Source organism: Capricornis sumatraensis, unplaced genomic scaffold (genome assembly GCF_032405125.1).
Source record: "Capricornis sumatraensis isolate serow.1 unplaced genomic scaffold, serow.2 scaffold54, whole genome shotgun sequence".
Classification (NCBI taxonomy): domain Eukaryota; kingdom Metazoa; phylum Chordata; class Mammalia; order Artiodactyla; family Bovidae; genus Capricornis; species Capricornis sumatraensis.
The window spans coordinates 38,274-56,926 of NW_027184663.1; the positions used below are offsets into that span (position 1 = coordinate 38,274).

General features: G+C 59.7%; 2 protein-coding genes across 2 annotated transcripts in view; both read right to left on the reverse strand.

Moving 5' to 3' along the window:
• Positions 1-3,631: 3,631 nt before the first annotated feature.
• On the reverse strand, positions 3,632-14,012 carry GTPBP6 (GTP binding protein 6 (putative)). The gene is made up of 10 exons (XM_068963529.1): positions 13,658-14,012; positions 11,675-11,812; positions 11,201-11,271; positions 10,984-11,114; positions 9,256-9,326; positions 8,345-8,503; positions 7,233-7,441; positions 4,869-5,017; positions 4,486-4,638; positions 3,632-3,915 (listed from the first exon to the last, which is right to left on the reverse strand). The coding sequence occupies exons 1-10, from the start codon at positions 14,010-14,012 to the stop codon at positions 3,792-3,794; spliced, it is 1,560 nt and encodes a 519-aa protein (XP_068819630.1). The 3' UTR covers positions 3,632-3,791.
• A 3,715-nt stretch (positions 14,013-17,727) lies between these two features.
• The window catches only part of LOC138072489 (serine/threonine-protein phosphatase 2A regulatory subunit B'' subunit beta), a 30,211-nt gene continuing 29,285 nt past the window's right edge, over positions 17,728-18,653 (reverse strand). The window contains exon 12 of the mRNA XM_068963532.1: positions 17,728-18,167. Coding sequence (XP_068819633.1) covers positions 18,017-18,167 — 151 coding nt within the window. The 3' untranslated portion in view covers positions 17,728-18,016. The remainder of the gene's footprint in view (positions 18,168-18,653) is intronic.

Consider the following 18,653-nt stretch of genomic DNA (forward strand, 5'->3'; position numbering starts at 1 on the left):
GCCGTATCTTTCCATGTCTCCTTTGCCTGTCTCTTCTCAGCAATTTGTAAGGCCTCCTCCGACAACCAGTTTGCCTTTTTGCATTTATTTTTCTTGTGGATGCTTTTGATCACCACCTCCTGTACAATGTTAGGAACCTTGGGCCATAGGTCTGGTACTCTGTGTGCCAGATCTACCCCTTGAATCTATTTGTCACTTCCAGTGTATAATCACAAGGGATCTGAATAAAGCAAAGAAACAGGAAAACAATAGAATGGGAAAGACTGGAGATCTTTTCAAGAAAATTGCAGATACCAAGGGAATATTTCATACAAAGACGGGCACAATAAAGGACAGAAATGGTATGGGCCTAACTAAAGCAGAAGATATTAAGAAGAGGTAGCAAGGATACACAGAAGAACTGTTAAAAAAAAAAGGTCTTAATAACCTGGATAACCACAATAGTGTGATCACTCACCTAGAGCCAGACATCCTGGAGTGCAAAGTCAAGTGGGCCTTAGGAAGCAACAGTTCAAACAGTGGAGGTGATGGAATTCCAGCTGAGCTATTTCAAATCCTCAAAGATGGTGCTGTTAAAGAGCTTCACCCAATATGCCAGCAACTTTGGAAACCTTGGCAGTGGCCACAGGACTGGAAAAGGTCAGTTTTCATTTCAATCCCAAAGAAGGGCAATGCCAAAGAATGTTCAAATTACCACACAACTGCATTCATTTCACATGCTAGCAAGGTGATGCTCAAAATCCTTAAAGCTAGGCTTCAACGGTATGTGAACCGAGAACTTCCAGATGTATAAGCCTGATTTAGAAAAGGCAGAGGAACCAGAGATCAAACTGACATCTGTTGGCTCACAGATCCAGTAAAACATCTGCTTCATTGACTACACAAAAGCCTTTGACTGTGTGGATCACAACAGACTGTGGAGAATTCTTCAAGAGACGGGAATACCAGACTACCTGTCCTGGCTCCTGAGAAAGCTGTATGCAGGTCAGGAAGCAAGTTAGAACTGGACATGGAAGAATCGACTGGTTCAAAACTGGGAAAGGAGTACGTCAAGGCTGTACACTGCCGCCCTGCTTATTTAACTTATATGCAGAATACATCATAGATGGGCTGGAAGAAGCACAAGCTGGAATCAAGATTGCTGGGAGAAACAGCAATAATACATGCAGATAACACCACCCTAATGGCAGAAAGTGAAGAGGAACTAAAGAGTCTCTTGATGAGGATGAAAGAGAGAAGTGAAAAAGCTGGCTTGATACTCAGCATTCAAGAAACTAAGATCATGGTATCAGGTCCCATCACTTCATGGCAAAATGATGGAGAAACAATGGAAACAGTGACAGACTATTTCCCTGGTCTCCAAAATCACTGTGGACGGTGACTGCAGCCACGAAATTAAAAGATGCTTGCTCCTTGGAAGAAAAGCTGTGACAAACCCAGATAGAGTGCTAAAGAGCAGAGACATCACTTTGCCGACAGTGGTCTATAAGCAAAGCGATGGCTTCTCTGGAAGTCACGCACAGATGTGAGAATGGAACCATAAGGCAGGCTGAGCGCCGAAGAATTGATGGTTTCCAACTGTGAGCCTGGAAAACACTCTTGAGAATCCCTTGAACAGCAAGGAGATCAAAGCAGTCAATTCCAAAGGACATCAACCCTGATTATTCATTGGAAAGACTGATGCTGAAACTCCAATATTTTGGCCTCCTGATGGAAAGAGCCAACTCTTTGGGAAAGACCCCAGTGCTGGGAAAGACTGAGGGCAGCAGAAGAAGGGGGCAGCTGAGGGTGGGAAGGTTGGATGGCATTACCACCCCGTGCACTGGAAGCACAGGATGCTCACCACTGGACCCCCAGGGAAGTCCCATTTTGTGGCTTTTTGTGACCAGACAAAGAGGTTGCTAGCTGCTTTCATGATAATCCTTGAAGTATCCTTGAAAGTCCAAGGTTGACGGAGCACAGTGCACGGCTGCTGGGTCGGGAAATAAACCAGGGTTTCCCTGACAGCTCAGCAAATCCATCTACAAATGCAGGAGACGTGAGGTCTATCCCTGATCCAGGAAGTTTCCCACGTGCTGTGCAGCAACTAACGCTATGCGCCACAGCTGCTGAGCCCTGTCCTGCAGAACCTGGAGTCTCAGCTGCTGAGCCCTGTCCTGCAGAACCTGGAGTCTCAGCTGCTGAGCCCTGTCCTGTAGAACCTGGAGTCTCAGCTGCTGAGCCCTGTCCTGTAGAACCTGGAGTCTCAGCTGCTGAGCCCTGTCCTGCAGAACCTGGAGTCTCAGCTGCTGAGCCCTGTCCTGCAGAACCTGGAGTCTCAGCTGCTGAGCCCTGTCCTGCAGAACCTGGAGTCTCAGCTGCTGAGCCCTGTCCTGCAGAACCTGGAGTCTCAGCTGCTGAGCCCTGTCCTGCAGAACCTGGAGTCTCAGCTGCTGAAACCTGTCCTGTAGAACCTGCGAGTCTCAGCTGCTGAGCCCTGTCCTGCAGAACCTGGAGTCTCAGCTGCTGAGCCCTGTCCTGCAGAACCTGGAGTCTCAACTACTGAAACCTGTCCTGTAGAACCTGGAGTCTCAGCTGAAGCCTGTCCTGCAGAACCTGGAGTCTCAGCTGCTGAGCCCTGTCCTCCAGAACCTGGAGTCTCAGCTGCTGAGCCCTGTCCTGTAGAACCTGCGAGTCTCAGCTGCTGAGCCCTGTCAGGCCCAGCAGTCACCTGCCTGTGTCTGCAGCAGCTCTGAGGTGAGCTCTGCTCCCCTGAGTTCTTGGGGTACAGCTTCTAGGACTGGGGGGAACCCCGGGGAGCAGGTGGGGGGATGCTGGGAGGAGAGGGGACCAGAGGCCAGAAGTGACCTGCACTGTCCTTCCTGTGTCCTGCAGACTGGGAGGAGTTGGGAATGGAGCTGGGAGGAACTGGGTGGCCAAGCCCTGGGGATCCTGGAAGAGACCATGACTGAGGGAGCCCTGGGACCATGTGGGCACCCCCAGGGCAGCCCTGGCCTGCTGAGGGGGGCTGGACCCCAGGAGCCTGAGGGGTTCATCCCAAGTCACATGCTCACCACCCACCGGGGTTAGGGTTAGCGCCTGTCCACCCCACCTAGCAGACCCAGGAGGATGGAGACAAGCAGGGGCTGAGCTGACTGAACGGGAGCAGCCAGAGGCACAGGTGCCCTGAGGCCCTGGCTAGCTGGCTCCCCGGTCTGTTCATCACTCTGAGAGGGGGCTCTGCTCCCGGTCCTTCCGCAGCCCCGCTTCTCCACCCCAGCAGGACCTGGCTGTCAACAAGAAGCCCGAGCTTGTGTTTCCCTTCAGGTGAAGACACCTAGCCCTGTGCAGTGGGTCCCGTGTGCTGGGCCTGTTACTGAGCAGCTCCTTCCCGCTTGCTGGGTTCTCGTTTTAATCACTCCCTGGACACTGCCGTGTGCAAGGACGGGCTGGTCAGATAGGACCGTGTGAGATACACAGCAAACACACAAATTGGACCTGCCTGTCTAGAGGGCAGCGTTCACGAGCTGTCTGCTGGGCGGCCGGTGCACAAAAACCACAGAGGCTAGTTTACACACACACACCGCATAAAGCTTTTACTGTCTGGTGTGTGGTCAACCATCCTGGACAGAAATCTGCTCCCCAGACGCCCCGACGGTTGGCCAGAACCACTCCAGAGTCCCACGGGGTCCCGTCCCCACCAGGCTGGCGGGGGTGGGGACGGTGGGGTTGGGGGTGAACGCCCAACACACGTGCTTGTCTCTGGGACTGAAATGTGCAGCGCCCTCATCTTTGGGGAGGGGAGAATCCTTTCACCCGGGAAATAGCTTCTGGAACCTTCCGTAAGCAGAGTCACTGATGATGACTTTCACATCGGCAGCCCCGGCCTCGGGGATCACGTCCACCGCCTGCACCGTGGCCTCCTGGTGAAGCCAGCTGCGAGGGAGACGCCATTGGTGGGGGGGTGGGGGTCACAAGATTGGTGGGCGGGACACGCGATTGGTGGGCAGGACATGCAACTGGTAGGGGGGGACACGCGATTGGTGGGAGGGAGACGTGATTGGTGGGAGGGACATGCGATTGGTGGGAGACACAACTAGTGGGAGGGACACACGACGGGTGGGAACCAAGACCCCAGCAGTGTCTGAACCCCTACCCAGCCTTCCCAGGATTGGGAGGCCAGCGTCTCCCACAGTCCTGGCGAGTGGACACAGGGCCATACGCCTGCTCGTGCCAGGAGGGAGACGCAACTGATGGGAATGGAGCCCTGACCGAGCCTGAACCCCCACCCAGCCTTCCCAGGGTAGGGTGAGGTAATTGGGGGTGCGGGTGAGTTTCGAGGCATGGACACGTGGCCAGACCCCTGCTCGTACGTGGTGAGCGTGGGGACGCGGGGGTGACAAAGCCACCCAGCACCGTGGCCTTGCCCGCTCACATGACTGACACCCCACGCAGCACAGTGATCATCGGCGCTACCACCCCTCCATCCAGGCCCGCCCCACGCACCTCAGCTGCGGTCCGGCCAGCCGCACGCGCAGGGTGAGGGTCCGTCTCCCCGTGGCTCGCAGGATGGCGTCCTCCACCCTGGCCATCAGCTCATCCAGCCCGAGCCCCAGGAGGGCAGACACGGCCAGGACGTCGGGCTCCGCAGGTGTGTACCTGTCCAGGCGGCCGGCACAGCGTGCTCAGCAATGTCGAGCTCGCCCGGGCACCAGGTCACCTCGTTGTGGACTCGTACCATAGACTCCAGGGATGGGGGGCTCACCCGGGCACCAGGTCCACTTTGTTGTGGACTCGTACCATAGACTCCAGGGATGGGGGGCTCACCCGGGCTCCAGGTCCACTTTGTTGTGGACTCGGACCATAGACTCCAGGGATGGGGGGCTCACCCAGGCACCAGGTCCACTTTGTTGTGGACTTCCACCATGCTCTCCAGGAGGGCGTCTGGCAGGCCCAGGCCTCCCAGGGCTGACAGGACACTGGCCTTCTGCAGCTCCGTCTCAGGGTGGCTCACATCTCTGACGTGGACGATCAGATCCTGAGGACCAGGTGGGCCAGGTGGTCAGATCTTGGGGCCAGGGGCTCCCGCCCCCAGCCCCGGAGGACCCGCCAGCCCCAGGACACTGCTCCTCCCGGTGAGGGCAGAGCTCCGCACCATGGGGGCCTATACCTTGAGAGGTGGGTGAGACCTGAGATCACAGGGTGGCTCTGTGGTGCACGCAGCCCCCCAGCCCCTCGTTAGGGTTTCTGCAGAGGCTGCCGCCCCCTGTGCACCTGGCCCCAGAGACTGCTCGGCACCCGAACCTGCCCCCCAGTCTCCCGCCCCACAGTACTGAGCCCCCCACCAGCCAGCCCAGCCACACTGCCATGCTCACAGCTCTGGACTGGCCCACCTTTCTGTGAACCCTTCAAGCTCGCATGTTAAAGAAGGTCTTTCCCCGTTCCATGTTTTACACGCAGGTCCCTCATGCATTGGGAAAATAGAGATAAAAAGGAAGTCACAGCGGAGGGGATTCTGTCACGGAAAGGAGGTGCTCTGTCTGGTTTTAAGGGATTCACTTCTAGGTTCTCTTTTTGATGAAGTAAGTTTTCTTTTACTTCAGGTTCATGTCAGAAATTTTACATTTTAAGCAACCTTGGAGGATGAAGCTGACAGCTGCACGGTGCCCTTAGCCTCGGCTGCTGTGACCTAGAAGCTGCCTGTCCCTGGGCCCTGCCGCCCCCCTGCTGAGGAAACGCCAGGCTCTTTTGGGATTCACTGTCTCTGGGCCCCGGATACCGCCAACACAGAAGGGGAAACCCCTCTTAATTAGCATTTCTTTCGGAAAAAACTACTGCTGTAGGGCTTCCCTGGTCACCTTCCTAGCAAATGGTAAGAAATCCACCTGCCAGTGCAAGAGATGAGGGTTCAGTGCCTGGGCCGGGAAGATCCCACGCACCGCGGAGCAGCTAAGCCGGTGCGTCACAACTAATGAGCCAGCACGCTGCAACCGCTGACCACCTCGGGCTAGAGCCCCTGCTGGGCAACTGAGCAGCGTCACGACGAGAAAACGGGGCACCACCACCAGGGAGAGGTGCCGTGCCTCAGTTAGAGAGAGGCCGCCCGCCACGATTAGAGAGAGGCCCCCGCCCGCCACAATTAGAGAGAGGCCCCCGCCCGCTACAATTAGAGAGAGACCCCCACCAGCCACAGTTAGAGAGAGGGCCCCGCCCGCCACAATTACAGAGAGACCCCCGCCCAACACAGTTAGAGAGAGACCCCCGCCCGCCACAATTAGAGAGAGGCGCCCACCAGCCACAAGTAGAGAGAGGCGCCCACCATCCACAATTGGAGAGAGGCGCCCCGCCCGCCACAATTAGAGAGAGGCCCCCACCATCCACAATTAGAGAGAGGCGCCCACCATCCACAATTGGAGAGAGGCACCCCGCCCACCACAACTAGAGAGAGGCCCCCACCAGCCACAATTAGAGAGAGGCGCCTACCATCCAAAATTAGAGAGAGGCCCCCACCAGCCACAATTAGAGAGAGGCCCCCGCCCGCCACAATTAGAGAGAGACCCCCGCCCGCCACAATTAGAGAGAGGCGCCCACCAGCCACAAGTAGAGAGAGGCGCCCACCATCCACAATTGGAGAGAGGCGCCCCGCCCGCCACAATTAGAGAGAGGCCCCCACCATCCACAATTAGAGAGAGGCGCCCACCATCCACAATTGGAGAGAGGCACCCCGCCCACCACAACTAGAGAGAGACCCCCGCCCGCCACAATTAGAGAGAGGCCCCCACCAGCCACAATTAGAGAGAGGCGCCTACCATCCACAATTAGAGAGAGGCCCCCACCAGCCACAATTAGAGAGAGGCGCCCACCCGCCACAATTAGAGAGAGGCGCCCACCATCCACAATTAGAGAGAGGCCCCCACCCGCCACAATTAGAGAGAGGCCCCCACCAGCCACAATTAGAGAGAGGCGCCCCGCCTACCACAACCACAGAGAGGCCCCCCACCCGCCACAGTTAGTGAAAGCCCAAACAGCTGTGAAGACTCAGCACAGCCAAAAATAAATGGTAATAAATGAAAAACAAAACTTAAAATTGTACAGTCAGGCCTAGGTCCCTGAGTGCAGGGGCTTGAAAGGATCTGGTCCCTGTGATGTCTGGCGTATGGGGACACAGCCCTGTGCTGTCATAAGGAGCGAACCATCCCCCCTCCCCGTCTGCTGGTATCTGACGGAGAACCAGCCTGGCCCTCCCCACTCACCGAATGGGCCACGTCCTGCAGGGTGGCCGAGAAGGACTCGACCAGGCTGTGGGGCAGCTGGGAGAGAAAGCCGATGGTGTCCATGTAAAGGACCGTCAGTGCAGAGGGCAGCCGCCCCGCGTGGGCCGTGACGTCGAGCGTCGCAAACAGCTGGTCCCGGGGCTGTATGGCGGCATCCCCGGTCAGGGCCTTGATCAGCGTGCTTTTCCCTGCAAGTCGGGGTCAAGGGGACATGCATCTCAGGCAGTCTCGGGTCCCCTAACGTCCACTTCTGACCTCGGGGTGCTGGACGGTGGGATGGGAGCGAGGAGGGTGTCTGAGCCCGGAGTTCTCTGCAGGGCCCTGCTGTCAGGCACCAGTCGTTGAAGAACACAGCTGCTATTGTTCAGGATTCCGGGTAAGATAAATCGGGCCTGGGTGGGAGGGTTAGTGTAGACAGACAAGCGGCATGGTGTAGACAGTGGTCACATGTGACTGTGAGATGAGGAGGCGTCCCTGGAGAAAGAGGGAGGTGTTCTGGACCATGTGAGCTGTGATGCGGTATGCTTATACACAAGAGTGATGGTGTACACAGTGGTCACATGTGCGTGAGATGAGGACGCATTCCCGGAGACAGAGGGAGGGGTCCTGGACCATGAGTTGTGATGTGGGTGTCCTCATACAGAGGCATGATGGTGCCGTTGGGCGGATGCTATGTGCCTGCCATGGGGTGGGAATGTAGACACAGGCAGCCCCGCCCACCAGTGTAGCCTGAGGGAGATCCCACCCACCACCCTGGCCCCAGGGCGGGTCCACCCACCAGCCCCGCCCGAATGAGGCCCAACCAACACAGGGAGGCCCCACACCAGCACAGCCCCGCCCCAGGGAGGCCCCGCCCATCAGCCCCATAGAGCCCTGCCCAGTGCGAGGGAGGGCCCGCCCACCAATGCAGCCTAAGGGAGATCCAACCCACAACCCTGGCCCGAGGGCGCGTCCATCCACAAGCCCCGCCCCAGTGAGGCCCCACCCGCCAGCACTGCCCCGCCCCAGGGAGGCCCCGCCCGCCAGCTGCTCCCTGGGGAGGCCCCTGCCCCTAGCCATGCCCTGGCCCCCACCCCTGACTCGCCCCTCACCACAGTTCGTGTATCCCACTACAGAGACCACTGGGAACTCCCTCCGCCTCCACTGCTGCCCTAGAAGGCGCCTCTTGCGGCGGAGTCTCTCCAGGGCCTTCTGGATCTTGGCCTCCCTGTCTCTCAGGAGACGCTGCTGCACCTGCAGGAAGGACTCGCCTAAAAACACCCGAGACGGCGAGTCGGCAAGCAGGCCCAGGGTAGGGGGGCAAGAGCTGGGGGTGGTGGGTGGGGCGGGCAGAGGGGAGGAGGGGCGGCCTGTGGGGGTCTGACAGGTGTCAGGACTCCAGGGACAAAACCCCTAGCCTGCGCCCCCGGCACAAACAGCCTTGGCACCTCCTGCTGGGAGACGGCTCTGTCCGGAGGAAGGCGGCCTTAACCCAGCCCTACTGCCCTTTGGGGTCACCTGGTCTCCCCCTCATCCCTGAGAGGGAAAGGCCGAGGGGAGAGTCCGCATGATGGCCACAGTGGGCTGAGCAGTGCCCCAGAAAAGCATCCATGCCCTCATGCCTAGGACCTACAAATGGGGCCTCATTTGGAAATGGGGTCTCTGCAGAGGGGATGAAGTGAAGGACCTGAAGTAGGGGCCGCCATAAACCCAAGGACAGAGTCCGTATAAGACACAGACGCAGGGGAGAAGCCACGTGGAGATGGAGGCAACGACGGAAGGGAGACGGCCACCAGCCCAGGGACGGACGCCCGGAGCCCCCGGAAGCCCGAAGTGGCGGGGAGGATGCTCCCCTGGAGCCTCTGGACGGAGCTCAGCCCTGGGGCCCCTTGATACCCACCCTTTCTGAATGTGACCACAGAGAGGCCCTCTCAGGACTTGTGGGGGACACTGTCCCCTTTGTAGGGGTGGTGGCCACGATAACCCCCTCTGCACATCTCGTGAGGAGCCCTCAGACACATACCTGACCCCATGGTGTAGCGAGAGCTCCGTCCGCGTCCACCCAGGTGGGCAACATTGCTTTTCACGTGGGACCTAGCTGGAAACGGTTGGCTCAATAGATGGGCGGATAAGTGCGTCCACCACAGGACATGGGGCGAGGACAGAGCAGGGGGCTGGGGTGGGGGTGGGGTTCCTGGAGGAGGGATTGCTGGGGGCCCCCTCCCACATGGGCCATCACGGGCGAGGACAGAGGGCCCCTCCCTGGGTAACATGTCTCTGCTCACGTACACATGGGACCCGCGGCCCACGAGCTTGCAGCCCTACTCACCACATCTCACCCTCAGCACACCTAGAAACATGTCTAGATATATGAAAACTAGAGACAGTCCTGGGAGGGCTCCCTAGAGGGGGCTCCCTAGAGAGGTCCCGGTTGGGAGGGTCCCTAGAGAAGGCCCTGGTTGCGGGGGTCCCTAGAGAGGGTCTCGGTGGAGGAGGGGCGGTCCCTAGAGGGTCTCAGTGGAGGGTGGGTCCCTAGAGGGTCTCGGTGGAGGGGGGGTCCCTAGAGGGTCTCGGTGGAGGGGGGGTCCCTAGAGGGTCTCAGTGGAGGGGGGGTCCCTAGAGGGTCTCGGTGGAGGGGGGTCCCTAGAGGGTCTCGGTGGAGGGGGGGTGTCCCTAGGGAAGGTCCTGGTTGGGGGGGTCCCTAGAGGATCTCCGTGGAGGGGGGGTCCCTAGAGGGTCTCGGTGGAGGGGGGGCATCCCTAGGGAAGGTCCTGGTTGGGGGGGTCCCTAGAGGATCTCCGTGGAGGGGGGGTCCCTAGAGAAGGTCCTGGTTGTGGGGGTCCCTAGAGGATCTCCGTGGAGGGGGGGGTCCCTAGAGGGTCTCGGTGGAGGGGTGTCCCTAGAGGGTCTCGGTGGAGGGGGGTCCCTAGAGGGTCTCGGTGGAGGGGGGGTCCCTAGAGGGTCTCGGTGGAGGGGGGGTCCCTAGAGGGTCTCGGTGGAGGGGGGGGTCCCTAGAGGGTCTCGGTGGAGGGGGGGGGTCCCTAGAGGGTCTCGGTGGAGGGGGGTCCCTAGAGAAGGTCCTGGTTGGGGGGGTCCCTAGAGGATCTCCGTGGAGGGGGGGTCCCTAGAGGGTCTCAGTGGAGGGGGGTCCCTAGAGAAGGTCCTGGTTGGGGGGGGTCCCTAGAGGATCTCCATGGAGGAGGGGTCCCTAGAGGATCTCCATGGAGGGGGGGTCCCTAGAGGGTCTCAGTGGAGGGGTGGGGGTCCCTAGAGAAGGTCCTGGTTGGGGGGATCCCTAGAGGATCTCTGTGGAGGGGGGGTCCCTAGAGAAGGTCCTGGTGGGGGGGTCCCTAGAGGGTCTCAGTGGAGCGGGGGGTCCCTAGAGGATCTCCGTGGAGGGGGGGGTCCCTAGAGGGTCTCAGTGGAGGGGGGGGTCCCTAGAGAAGGTCCTGGTTGGGGGGATCCCTAGAGGATCTCCGTGGAGGGGGGGTCCCTAGAGAAGGTCCTGGTTGGGGGGGGGTCCCTAGAGGGTCTCAGTGGAGGGGGAGTCCCTAGAGGGTCTCGATGGAGGGGGTTGGTCCCTAGAGAAGGTCCTGGTTGGGGGGGTCCCTAGAGGATCTCCGTGGAGGGGGAGTCCCTAGAGGGTCTCGGTGGAGGGTGGGTCCCTAGAGAAGGTCCCGGGTGGGGGTCGCTAGAGAGGGTCTCGGTGGTGGTGGGGGTCTGTCTGCCCTAGCCCGGGTCCTGCTCGCACCTGAGCAGAGGTAGCTCGGCCAGCGCCACCTGCAGTCGCGCCTCCTTGGTGCGGGCATTGCAGCGGAATATGTGAAGAACCAAGGTGAACCGGTCAAACACCGGCACACGCCAGGCGGCTTCCAGGTCTTTCTAGAAAAACCAGAGAGCGAGGGAGGGAGGGGATGAGCCGTGAGCCCAGGCTCCTGGAGACCTGCTGACCCGCTGCTTTGCGGTACCTTGGTGGGCGTGGCCAGCTTCTCCACGTTCAGGAAGACGGCGGTGATTTCCGGGGACCCTCTGATCCTCTCTAGGAAAAGAGCACCCCCGGTCAGAGGCTGGTGTGCCCGCAACGAGCGTCTGGGGACCGACCCTGCGCTTTGATCGGCTGTGTCCCCCGGACATCCCCTGGGTCTCCGAGCACTGTATTGAGGGGGCATGGAGCATGGGTCAGGGAGGACCCAGGCTACAGTCCATTTCCAGGAAAATAGGTCTCATACCTGCTGAAGCTGAAGCTCCAATACTCTAGCCACCTGACGCCAAGAACCAACTTATTGGAAAAGACCCTGATGCTGAGAAAGACTGAGGGCGGGAGAAGGGGACGACAGAGGATGAGGTGGTTGGATGGCATCAACCACGTGCCATGAGGCCCAGAGGGACGGTTGAGCCCGCGCCACTCTAGGAGGGGGCTGTGGCACGTGCGATGGACTCACCCGTCAGCTGCTCCAAGGTCCCTCTGCCGAAGATGAGCTTCTTGTCTGGCGTCTTGGTGGGCACCACCATCGTGGCCACCACCGACCAGCCGTCCAGCGTGCACACCAGCGCTCGCGCCTCCGCCACCTGCCACTCGGCTTAGGGGAGAGACGGGCCAGTGTGAGGGCCACTTCCGGGCGGGTCAGCCCTGCCCAGGGTCCTGGCCCTCATGCCCCCAGGCTGGGATGGCTTCCTGCTTCCTGGCCACACGAAGGTTCCCAGAAAGCACCCGAATGGGCATTTCCTTGAAGCGGAGATCTGTCCTGGGTGGATGGTCAAGAGTGGGGATGGAGGATCGGGGAGGGAACAGGAGGGGAGGGGAGGGGAGCCAGAGCTGAGCAGGGGATGCAGGGACAGCGCCACCCCCCCCGCCATTTTGGCATCAGGCAGGTCTGCCCTGTGGGGACTCAGGGTCCTTTGTGACCCACTAGACAGCATAGATCAACCCTGGGATTTCTTTGGAAGGAGTGATGCTAAAGCTGAAGCTCCAGTACTTTGGACACCTCATGCAAAGAGTTGACTCACTGGAAAAGACTCGACTCATTGGAAAAGACTCTGATGCTGGGAGGGATTGGGGGCATGAGGAGAAGGAGCCAACCCGGGATGAGATGGCTGGATGGCATCACGGACTCGATGGAGGTGAGTCTGAGTGAACTCCCGAAGTTGGTGATGGACAGGGAGGCCTGGCGTGCTGCGATTCATAGGGTCACCAAGAGTCGGACACGACTGAGCGACTGAACTGAACTGAACTGAGACAGCATTTCCTGTGAAGCTCCCAGGGCCCGCAGAGCCTGCCGTCCTGTATGTGGGGTTGGGCTGAGTCCCGTACTGGGAGGGTGTCATGTCCTGGGTGACCAGAGCCTAGTTCCAGCTTTCCTCAGTGGCTGCCCTTGCCGAGCCCAGCATGAGCAAGGAGGCTCCCACCCAAGGTCTGTGGCCCTGAGGAGTCAGAATAATGGGGCCGGTGGGAGGCAGAAGTCACCCAGGACAAGAATCCGGAGGAGTGGGGACGCAGGCCGTGGATCAAAGGCGACCAGGACCTGCCCTGTTCTTGTCTCTCCTCCGGCCGATCCCTCGCAGGGCAGCTGATGGACAACAGACACGTGGGCAGTGGTGCCACCGCGTGGCTCTGAGCCCTGACGGGGTGGACAGGGCTGGCACAGGTCTGGAGGGGCTGGGAGACTGGGGGCGATGGCCCGGAGCACAGCTGTGCGGGGCTCTGGCTTGTTCTCCGGTGAGACGTGAAGCTCAGTGGCCAGATCCTCACAGGAGGTCACCCTCCCTCCAGAGCCCGTCCCCTCCACTCTGAGACCACAAGCGCCCCCTCCCCGCCGCTCAGAGCTCAGCCGGTTCCCGTTTCTGCTTCAGAAGCTTGTGCACCATCTCCGGGCTTAGTATTTAGCGGCGCAGAAAGTGGGTCCATAAAAGGGTTAAAGCCGAGGGGCACCCCGCCGGCACCCCGCCGGCACCCCGCGTGAGTTGCTGGGATCGTTTGCATTATGGATGGGGAGGCCCCGGGGGAGCAGGGCAGAGCGACACCCAGGAGTGGCTCAAAGGGAAAGGGGCTCGCTGCGTGCAAAGCAGGAGGGAGCCTGTGCCCAGAATGAGGGTTTCCAGGCCCATGGTGGCGGGGTGGGGTGCGGCTCCCGGAGCCAGCGAGGGAATGGGCGGTTCAGCCTCCGAGTCCGCCTCAGAAGCCCCACCTAACCGGCTGTAGCGTCGAAGGCAGGCCCCAGAAACCCCGCCTCTGGAGCCCCGCCCCAGAAGCCCCGACCTATGAGCTCCGGCCTTCGAGGTCCGCCCCCAGAAGCCCCGCCTCTGGCGTCCCCGACCTGAGCTCAGCCCGCGAGTCGCGCCCCAGAAGCCCCGCCTCCGAAGCGCCGACTTCCCCGCCCCTTAAGCTCGAGCCTCCTCGCTCCGCCCGACCCCGCGCTCTCGGTCACCTCGGGTCCCCTGCGGCTTCCCGGGCCCCCACTTGATCTCAGGGTGAACCAGGCACACGCGCCGTGTCCCCGAGGGCAGCAGCGGGTCCCTCCTCAGAAGCTCCTCCTCGTCTTCCTCCTCCTCCGCATCTTCGGGCTCCTCCTCCCCGTCAGCCCGGCTTCTCCGGCCATCCGCACGTGGGCCGCCCCTTCCACCCTCCCGCCCCTCCGAGCACCCCAGGCCTCCGCGGACAGCGGCAAGGGCGCGCTCGGGGCGGGGCGGCGGCGGCAGCAGCGCGGCCCTCGGGGGCCTGCAGCCGCGAACCGCGCGAGAGAGCCAGGCGCCGCCGCGGACGGCGGCCCGCAAGGCCCACATCCTGCGCGCTCTGAGCAACAAGGCGGGGCCTCCGGGGCGGAGCCAGCTCCATAGCCGGCTGCCCATCGGTCACCCGGGTCGACAGGGCGGGGCCTCGGGGAGGACCCAGCTCCTGTACCGGCTTCCCATTGGTCACCCGGATCAACGGGGCAGGGCCTCATCCCTTGCCGGCTGCCCATTGGCTACCAAGGTCAACAGGGCGGGGCCTCGGGGCAGACCCAGCTCCTTTACAGGCTGCCCATTGGTCGCTCGGGCACTCGCCGCCACCGCCTGATTGCTGTGCGCGAGTCTCGGCCGGGAGGCGGGTTCAGGCGGTGCCGTGAGGCACGCGGCTCTCTGTTGGAGATGCTTGCTGCGGCCTTCCCCCGGCGTGTAGCGCCGGAACCGAGCCGCGCCGCGCACCCAAGCCGGGCCCCACTACAGCCTCCGCCCGAGGCCGGCGGTCTGGGCTTGCTGGTCCAGTTCCGCCCTCGGGTGCCCAAAGCTCTGCCTTGCGCGTCCGAGTGCGCCCCCTAACCCGGAGGTCCCAGCCACTGCCTTGGGGCCTGGAATCTGACCCGAGGGGTACCCTGAACCGTGTTACGGGCTCTGCACCCGCTCCACGGCTCTGAAGTGTACGCTGGGGACTCGACTGTGGTCCTGGGGGGTCCACATAGGTCCCCCCGGATCCTGAACTCTGCCCTTGGGATGTGTGTGGCTCAGTTCAGTTCAGTCGCTCGGTCGTGTCCGGACTCTGCGACCCCATGAACCGCAGCACGCCAGGCCTCCCTGTCCATCATCAACTCCCGGAGTTCACCCAAACTTATGTCCATTGAGTCGGTGATACCATCGAACCATCTTATCCTTTGTCATGCCCTTTCTCCTCCTGCCTTCAATCCTTCCCAGCATCAGGGTCTTTTCCAATGAGTCAGCTCTTCGCATCAAGTGGCCAAAGTATTGGAGTTTCAGCTTCAGCATCAGTCCTTCCAATGAATATTCAGGACTGCTGGTTGGATCTCCTTGCAGTCCAAGGGACTCTCAAGAGTCTTCTCCAACATCACAGTTCAAAAGCATCAATTCTTCGGCGCTCAGCTTTCTTCACAGTCCAACTCTCACATCCATACATGACCACTGGAAAAACTATAGCCTTGACTAGACGAACCTTTGTTGACAAAGTAACCTCTCTGCTTTTTAATATGCTATCTAGGTTGGTCACAGCTTTCCTTCCTAGGAGTAAGCGTCTCTTAATTTCATGGCTGCAATCACCATCTGCAGTGATTCTGGAGCTCAGAAAAATAAAGTCTGACACTGTTTCCCCATCTATTTCCCATGAAGTGATGGGACCGGATGCCATGATCTTCGTTTTCTGAATGTTGAGCTTTAGGCCAACTTTTTCACTCTCCTCTTTCACCTTCATCAAGAGGCTCTTTAGTTCCTCTTCACTTTCTGCCATAAGGGTGGTGTCATCTGCATATCTGAGGTTATAAGTTTCTCCCGGCAATCTTCATTCCAGCTTGTGCTTCCTCCAGCCCAGCATTTCTCATGATGTACTCTGCATATAAGTTAAATAAGCAGGGTGACAATATACAGCCTTGACATACTCCTTTTCCTATTTGGAACTAGTCTGTTGTTCCATGTCCAGTTCTAACTGTTGCTTCCTGACCTGCATATAGGTTTCTCAAGAGGCAGGTCAGGTGGTCTGGTATTCTCATCTGTTTCAGAGTTTTCCACACTTTATTGTGATCCACACAAAGGTTTTGGCATAGTCAATAAAGCAGAATTATATGTTTTTCTGGAACTCTCTTGCTTTTTCCATGATCCAGAGGATGTTGGCAATTTGATCTCTGGTGCCTCTGCCTTTTCTAAATCAGGCTTATACATCTGGAAGTTCATGGTTCACGTGTTGCTGAAGCTTGGCTTGGAGAATTTTAAGCATTACTTTACTAATGTGTGAGATGAGTGCAATTGTGTGGTAGTTTGAGCATTCTTTGGGATTGGAATGAAAACTGACCTTTTCCAGTCCTGTGGCCACTGCTGTGCTTTCCAAATTTGCTGGCATATTGAGTGCAGCATTTTCACAGCATCAAGCCCATCTTTGCATGAAATGTTCCCTTGGAATCTAATTTTCTTGAAGAGATCTCTAGACTTTCCCATTCTGTTCTTTTCCTCTATTTCTTTGCATTGTTCACTGAGGAAGGCTTTCTTATCTCTCCTTGCTATTCTTTGGAACTCTGCATTCAAATGGCTATATCTTTCCTTTTATCCTTTGCTTTCCGCTTCTCTTCTTTTCATAGCTATTTGTAAGGCTTCCTCAGACAGCCATTTTGGTTTTTTGCATTTCTTTTTCTTGGGGATGGTCTTGATCCCTGTCTACTGTACAATGTCACGAACCTCCATCCATAGTTCATCAAGCACTCTATCAGATCTAGTCCCTTAAATCTATTTCTCACTTCCACTGTATAGTCATAAGGGATTTGATTTAGGTCATACCCGAATGGTCTAGTTTTCTCCATTTTCTTCAATTTCAGTCTGAATTTGGCAATGAGGAGTTCATGATCTGAGCCAGTCAGCTCCTGGTCTTGTTTTTGCTGACTGTATAAAGCTTCCCCATATTCAGCTGCAAAAAATATAATCAATCTGATTTCGGTGTCAACCATGTGGTGATGTCCAAGTGTGGCTCATAGGCCCCAAATTTGGCCTTGAAATGTCCTGACTCTGGGGAGTATGACGTCTGCCTGGGTGGCCCGAATCTGGGACTGCACCCCCGGAGCCCAAGACTCCGCCTTGTGTGGGAAGTGTTACTGGGGTCCCCAGAGGTCCTGAACCCTGCTTTGGGGTTCCATTCTACCCCTGGAATGCTTCAACCCTGCAGCTGGGGCTCCGGACGGTGGGGCAGCCAGGAAGACAGGCCCGCGTGGTCTAGTGTGAGGGACCCCCACTCCAGCTCTCGCCACCCCACCTACTCTGGGAGGGCCTGTGTCCGGCAGGGGGGCTCAGCTGCAGGAGGGAGGAGGGCCTGTGTCTGGCACAGGGGCTCAGCTGCAGAAGGGAGGGACCCTCCGCGAGGTCTGCTGGGTGCCAGGACCTGAGACAACCTGCCCAAGGCCTGGTTGGGGGATGCTCCTCGGCCACCTCCACTGGACACGTGGGAGCCCACCCTCCCCTGGAATCTCGGGTTGATGCTGTCCCGCGGGGCCCGGAGCAGTGCTGGACCCGGGGGTGGGCGGAGCGGCGTGGAGGCCGGACGTCTGGTCTCACAGCGCGGTGTGTGCAGGGGAGGCTCACACCCTGTCATGCACAGAAGTGACCGCCCCGGGGCCATGTAGGGACCGCCGCGGCCAGAGTGCAGGCTGCACAGCCCTGGGGCCCCAGCCTGTGACCCATGCCCGGTGGCTCTGCACGTCCCGCAGTCTCCCTGCGGGGACCCCCACATCCGTGTCGTGTCCATCTGTGACCTGCGTTCAGGATCCCCTACTACCGTGTCTCGTCTTGTCTCAAGGTTAGCCTCGGGCTGAAAATCCTTAAATTCTTTATTTCAAAATACAAACGTGATCTCATAAAACTCTTTAAACCGCTCTGCACAGCAAATAGAAGGTAACTTTACACATTTTGTACACGTACACAGAAATGCTGGGCCACACTGACCTGGGTGCTCCCTCGGCCCTGGCCGGGGCGGCATCCCTGCAGGGGCCCCGTGGGACAGCGGGCGCTGTGGCTCCTGGAATGTTCCTGCCGACACAGCCGGCCCAAGGTCAGCGCGGGGACAGCCCGGGCAGACCCACCACAGCACCGCCGGGTTCCCACCGGGGTGAACCGTCTGCTGACGGGGGCCTCCAAGCACCTGGACAGGGCAGCGGGCCTAGGCCGCCTGCCCGCTGGGGAGGCACCGCGGGGCCATCTGCAGCCACTTCTGTGCTGAATAAAGACGCACGCACCACAGACAGACGCACTGCACTGGGTGAGGCCGACGGCTGCTCGGCCGCGTTCCCCACCCACGGCCCACAGGGGCCCCGAGGAGCCGCGGGTCACGAGGGCGGCAGGTCGTCGCCCCCACACTCGTACTCGTACAGCTCGACGGTGCCCAGGCCGCCCGGCGCCTCCAGGAAGGGCCTCTGGGCCAGCGGGGACCGCAGGGCGCTCAGCTTCTGCTCCACGGGGCTGAGCTCGGCCTCGTATCTGCAGGGAGGGGCCCGTGAGGACAGCGCCCGCCCTCCGCACCCACCGTGTGCACCCAACATCCTGACACCTGGGGGCAGGACAGCGGGCCCGCTGAACAGCTGTGTGCACCTAACATCCTAACACCCGGGGCCAGGACAGCGGGCCCGCTGAGCAGCTGTGTGCACCCAACACCCTGACACCTGGGGGCAGGACAGCCAGCCCACTGAGCAGCTTTCTACCCCCCACCGACACCCTGACACCCGGGGGCAGGACAGCGGGCACACTGGACAGCTGTGTGCTCAGCAGCTCAGCCGCCCAGCTGGCTCCCCACCCCGTCTCCCTCTGTGGGATCTGCGCCCCTTGGGGGCCTGCGGGTGCCACCCTCAGAGAGTAGATGCAGCCCTGATAGGTACCCCACAGGGGCCCTGGTGGGACCCTCCGCGGGCTGGGGGAGGGCCTGACTCAGCAGGAAGAGCTCCCAGAGTCAGGGCGCTAAGGCCGGGC

Bases quoted from the DNA above. Each gene is read 5' to 3' on its own strand.
- GTPBP6 (XM_068963529.1), bottom strand. From the start codon at position 14,012: ATGTGGGCCTTGCGGGCCGCCGTCCGCGGCGGCGCCTGGCTCTCTCGC. The intron at 11,272-11,674 runs GTGAGTCCATCG...CTCTTTTCCTAG, and splicing joins GACCTTGGAGCAGCTGACGG to AGAGGATCAGAGGGTCCCCG. The intron at 7,442-8,344 runs GTGAGGGGCGAG...CCCGACTTGCAG, and splicing joins AGTGGGATACACGAACTGTG to GGAAAAGCACGCTGATCAAG.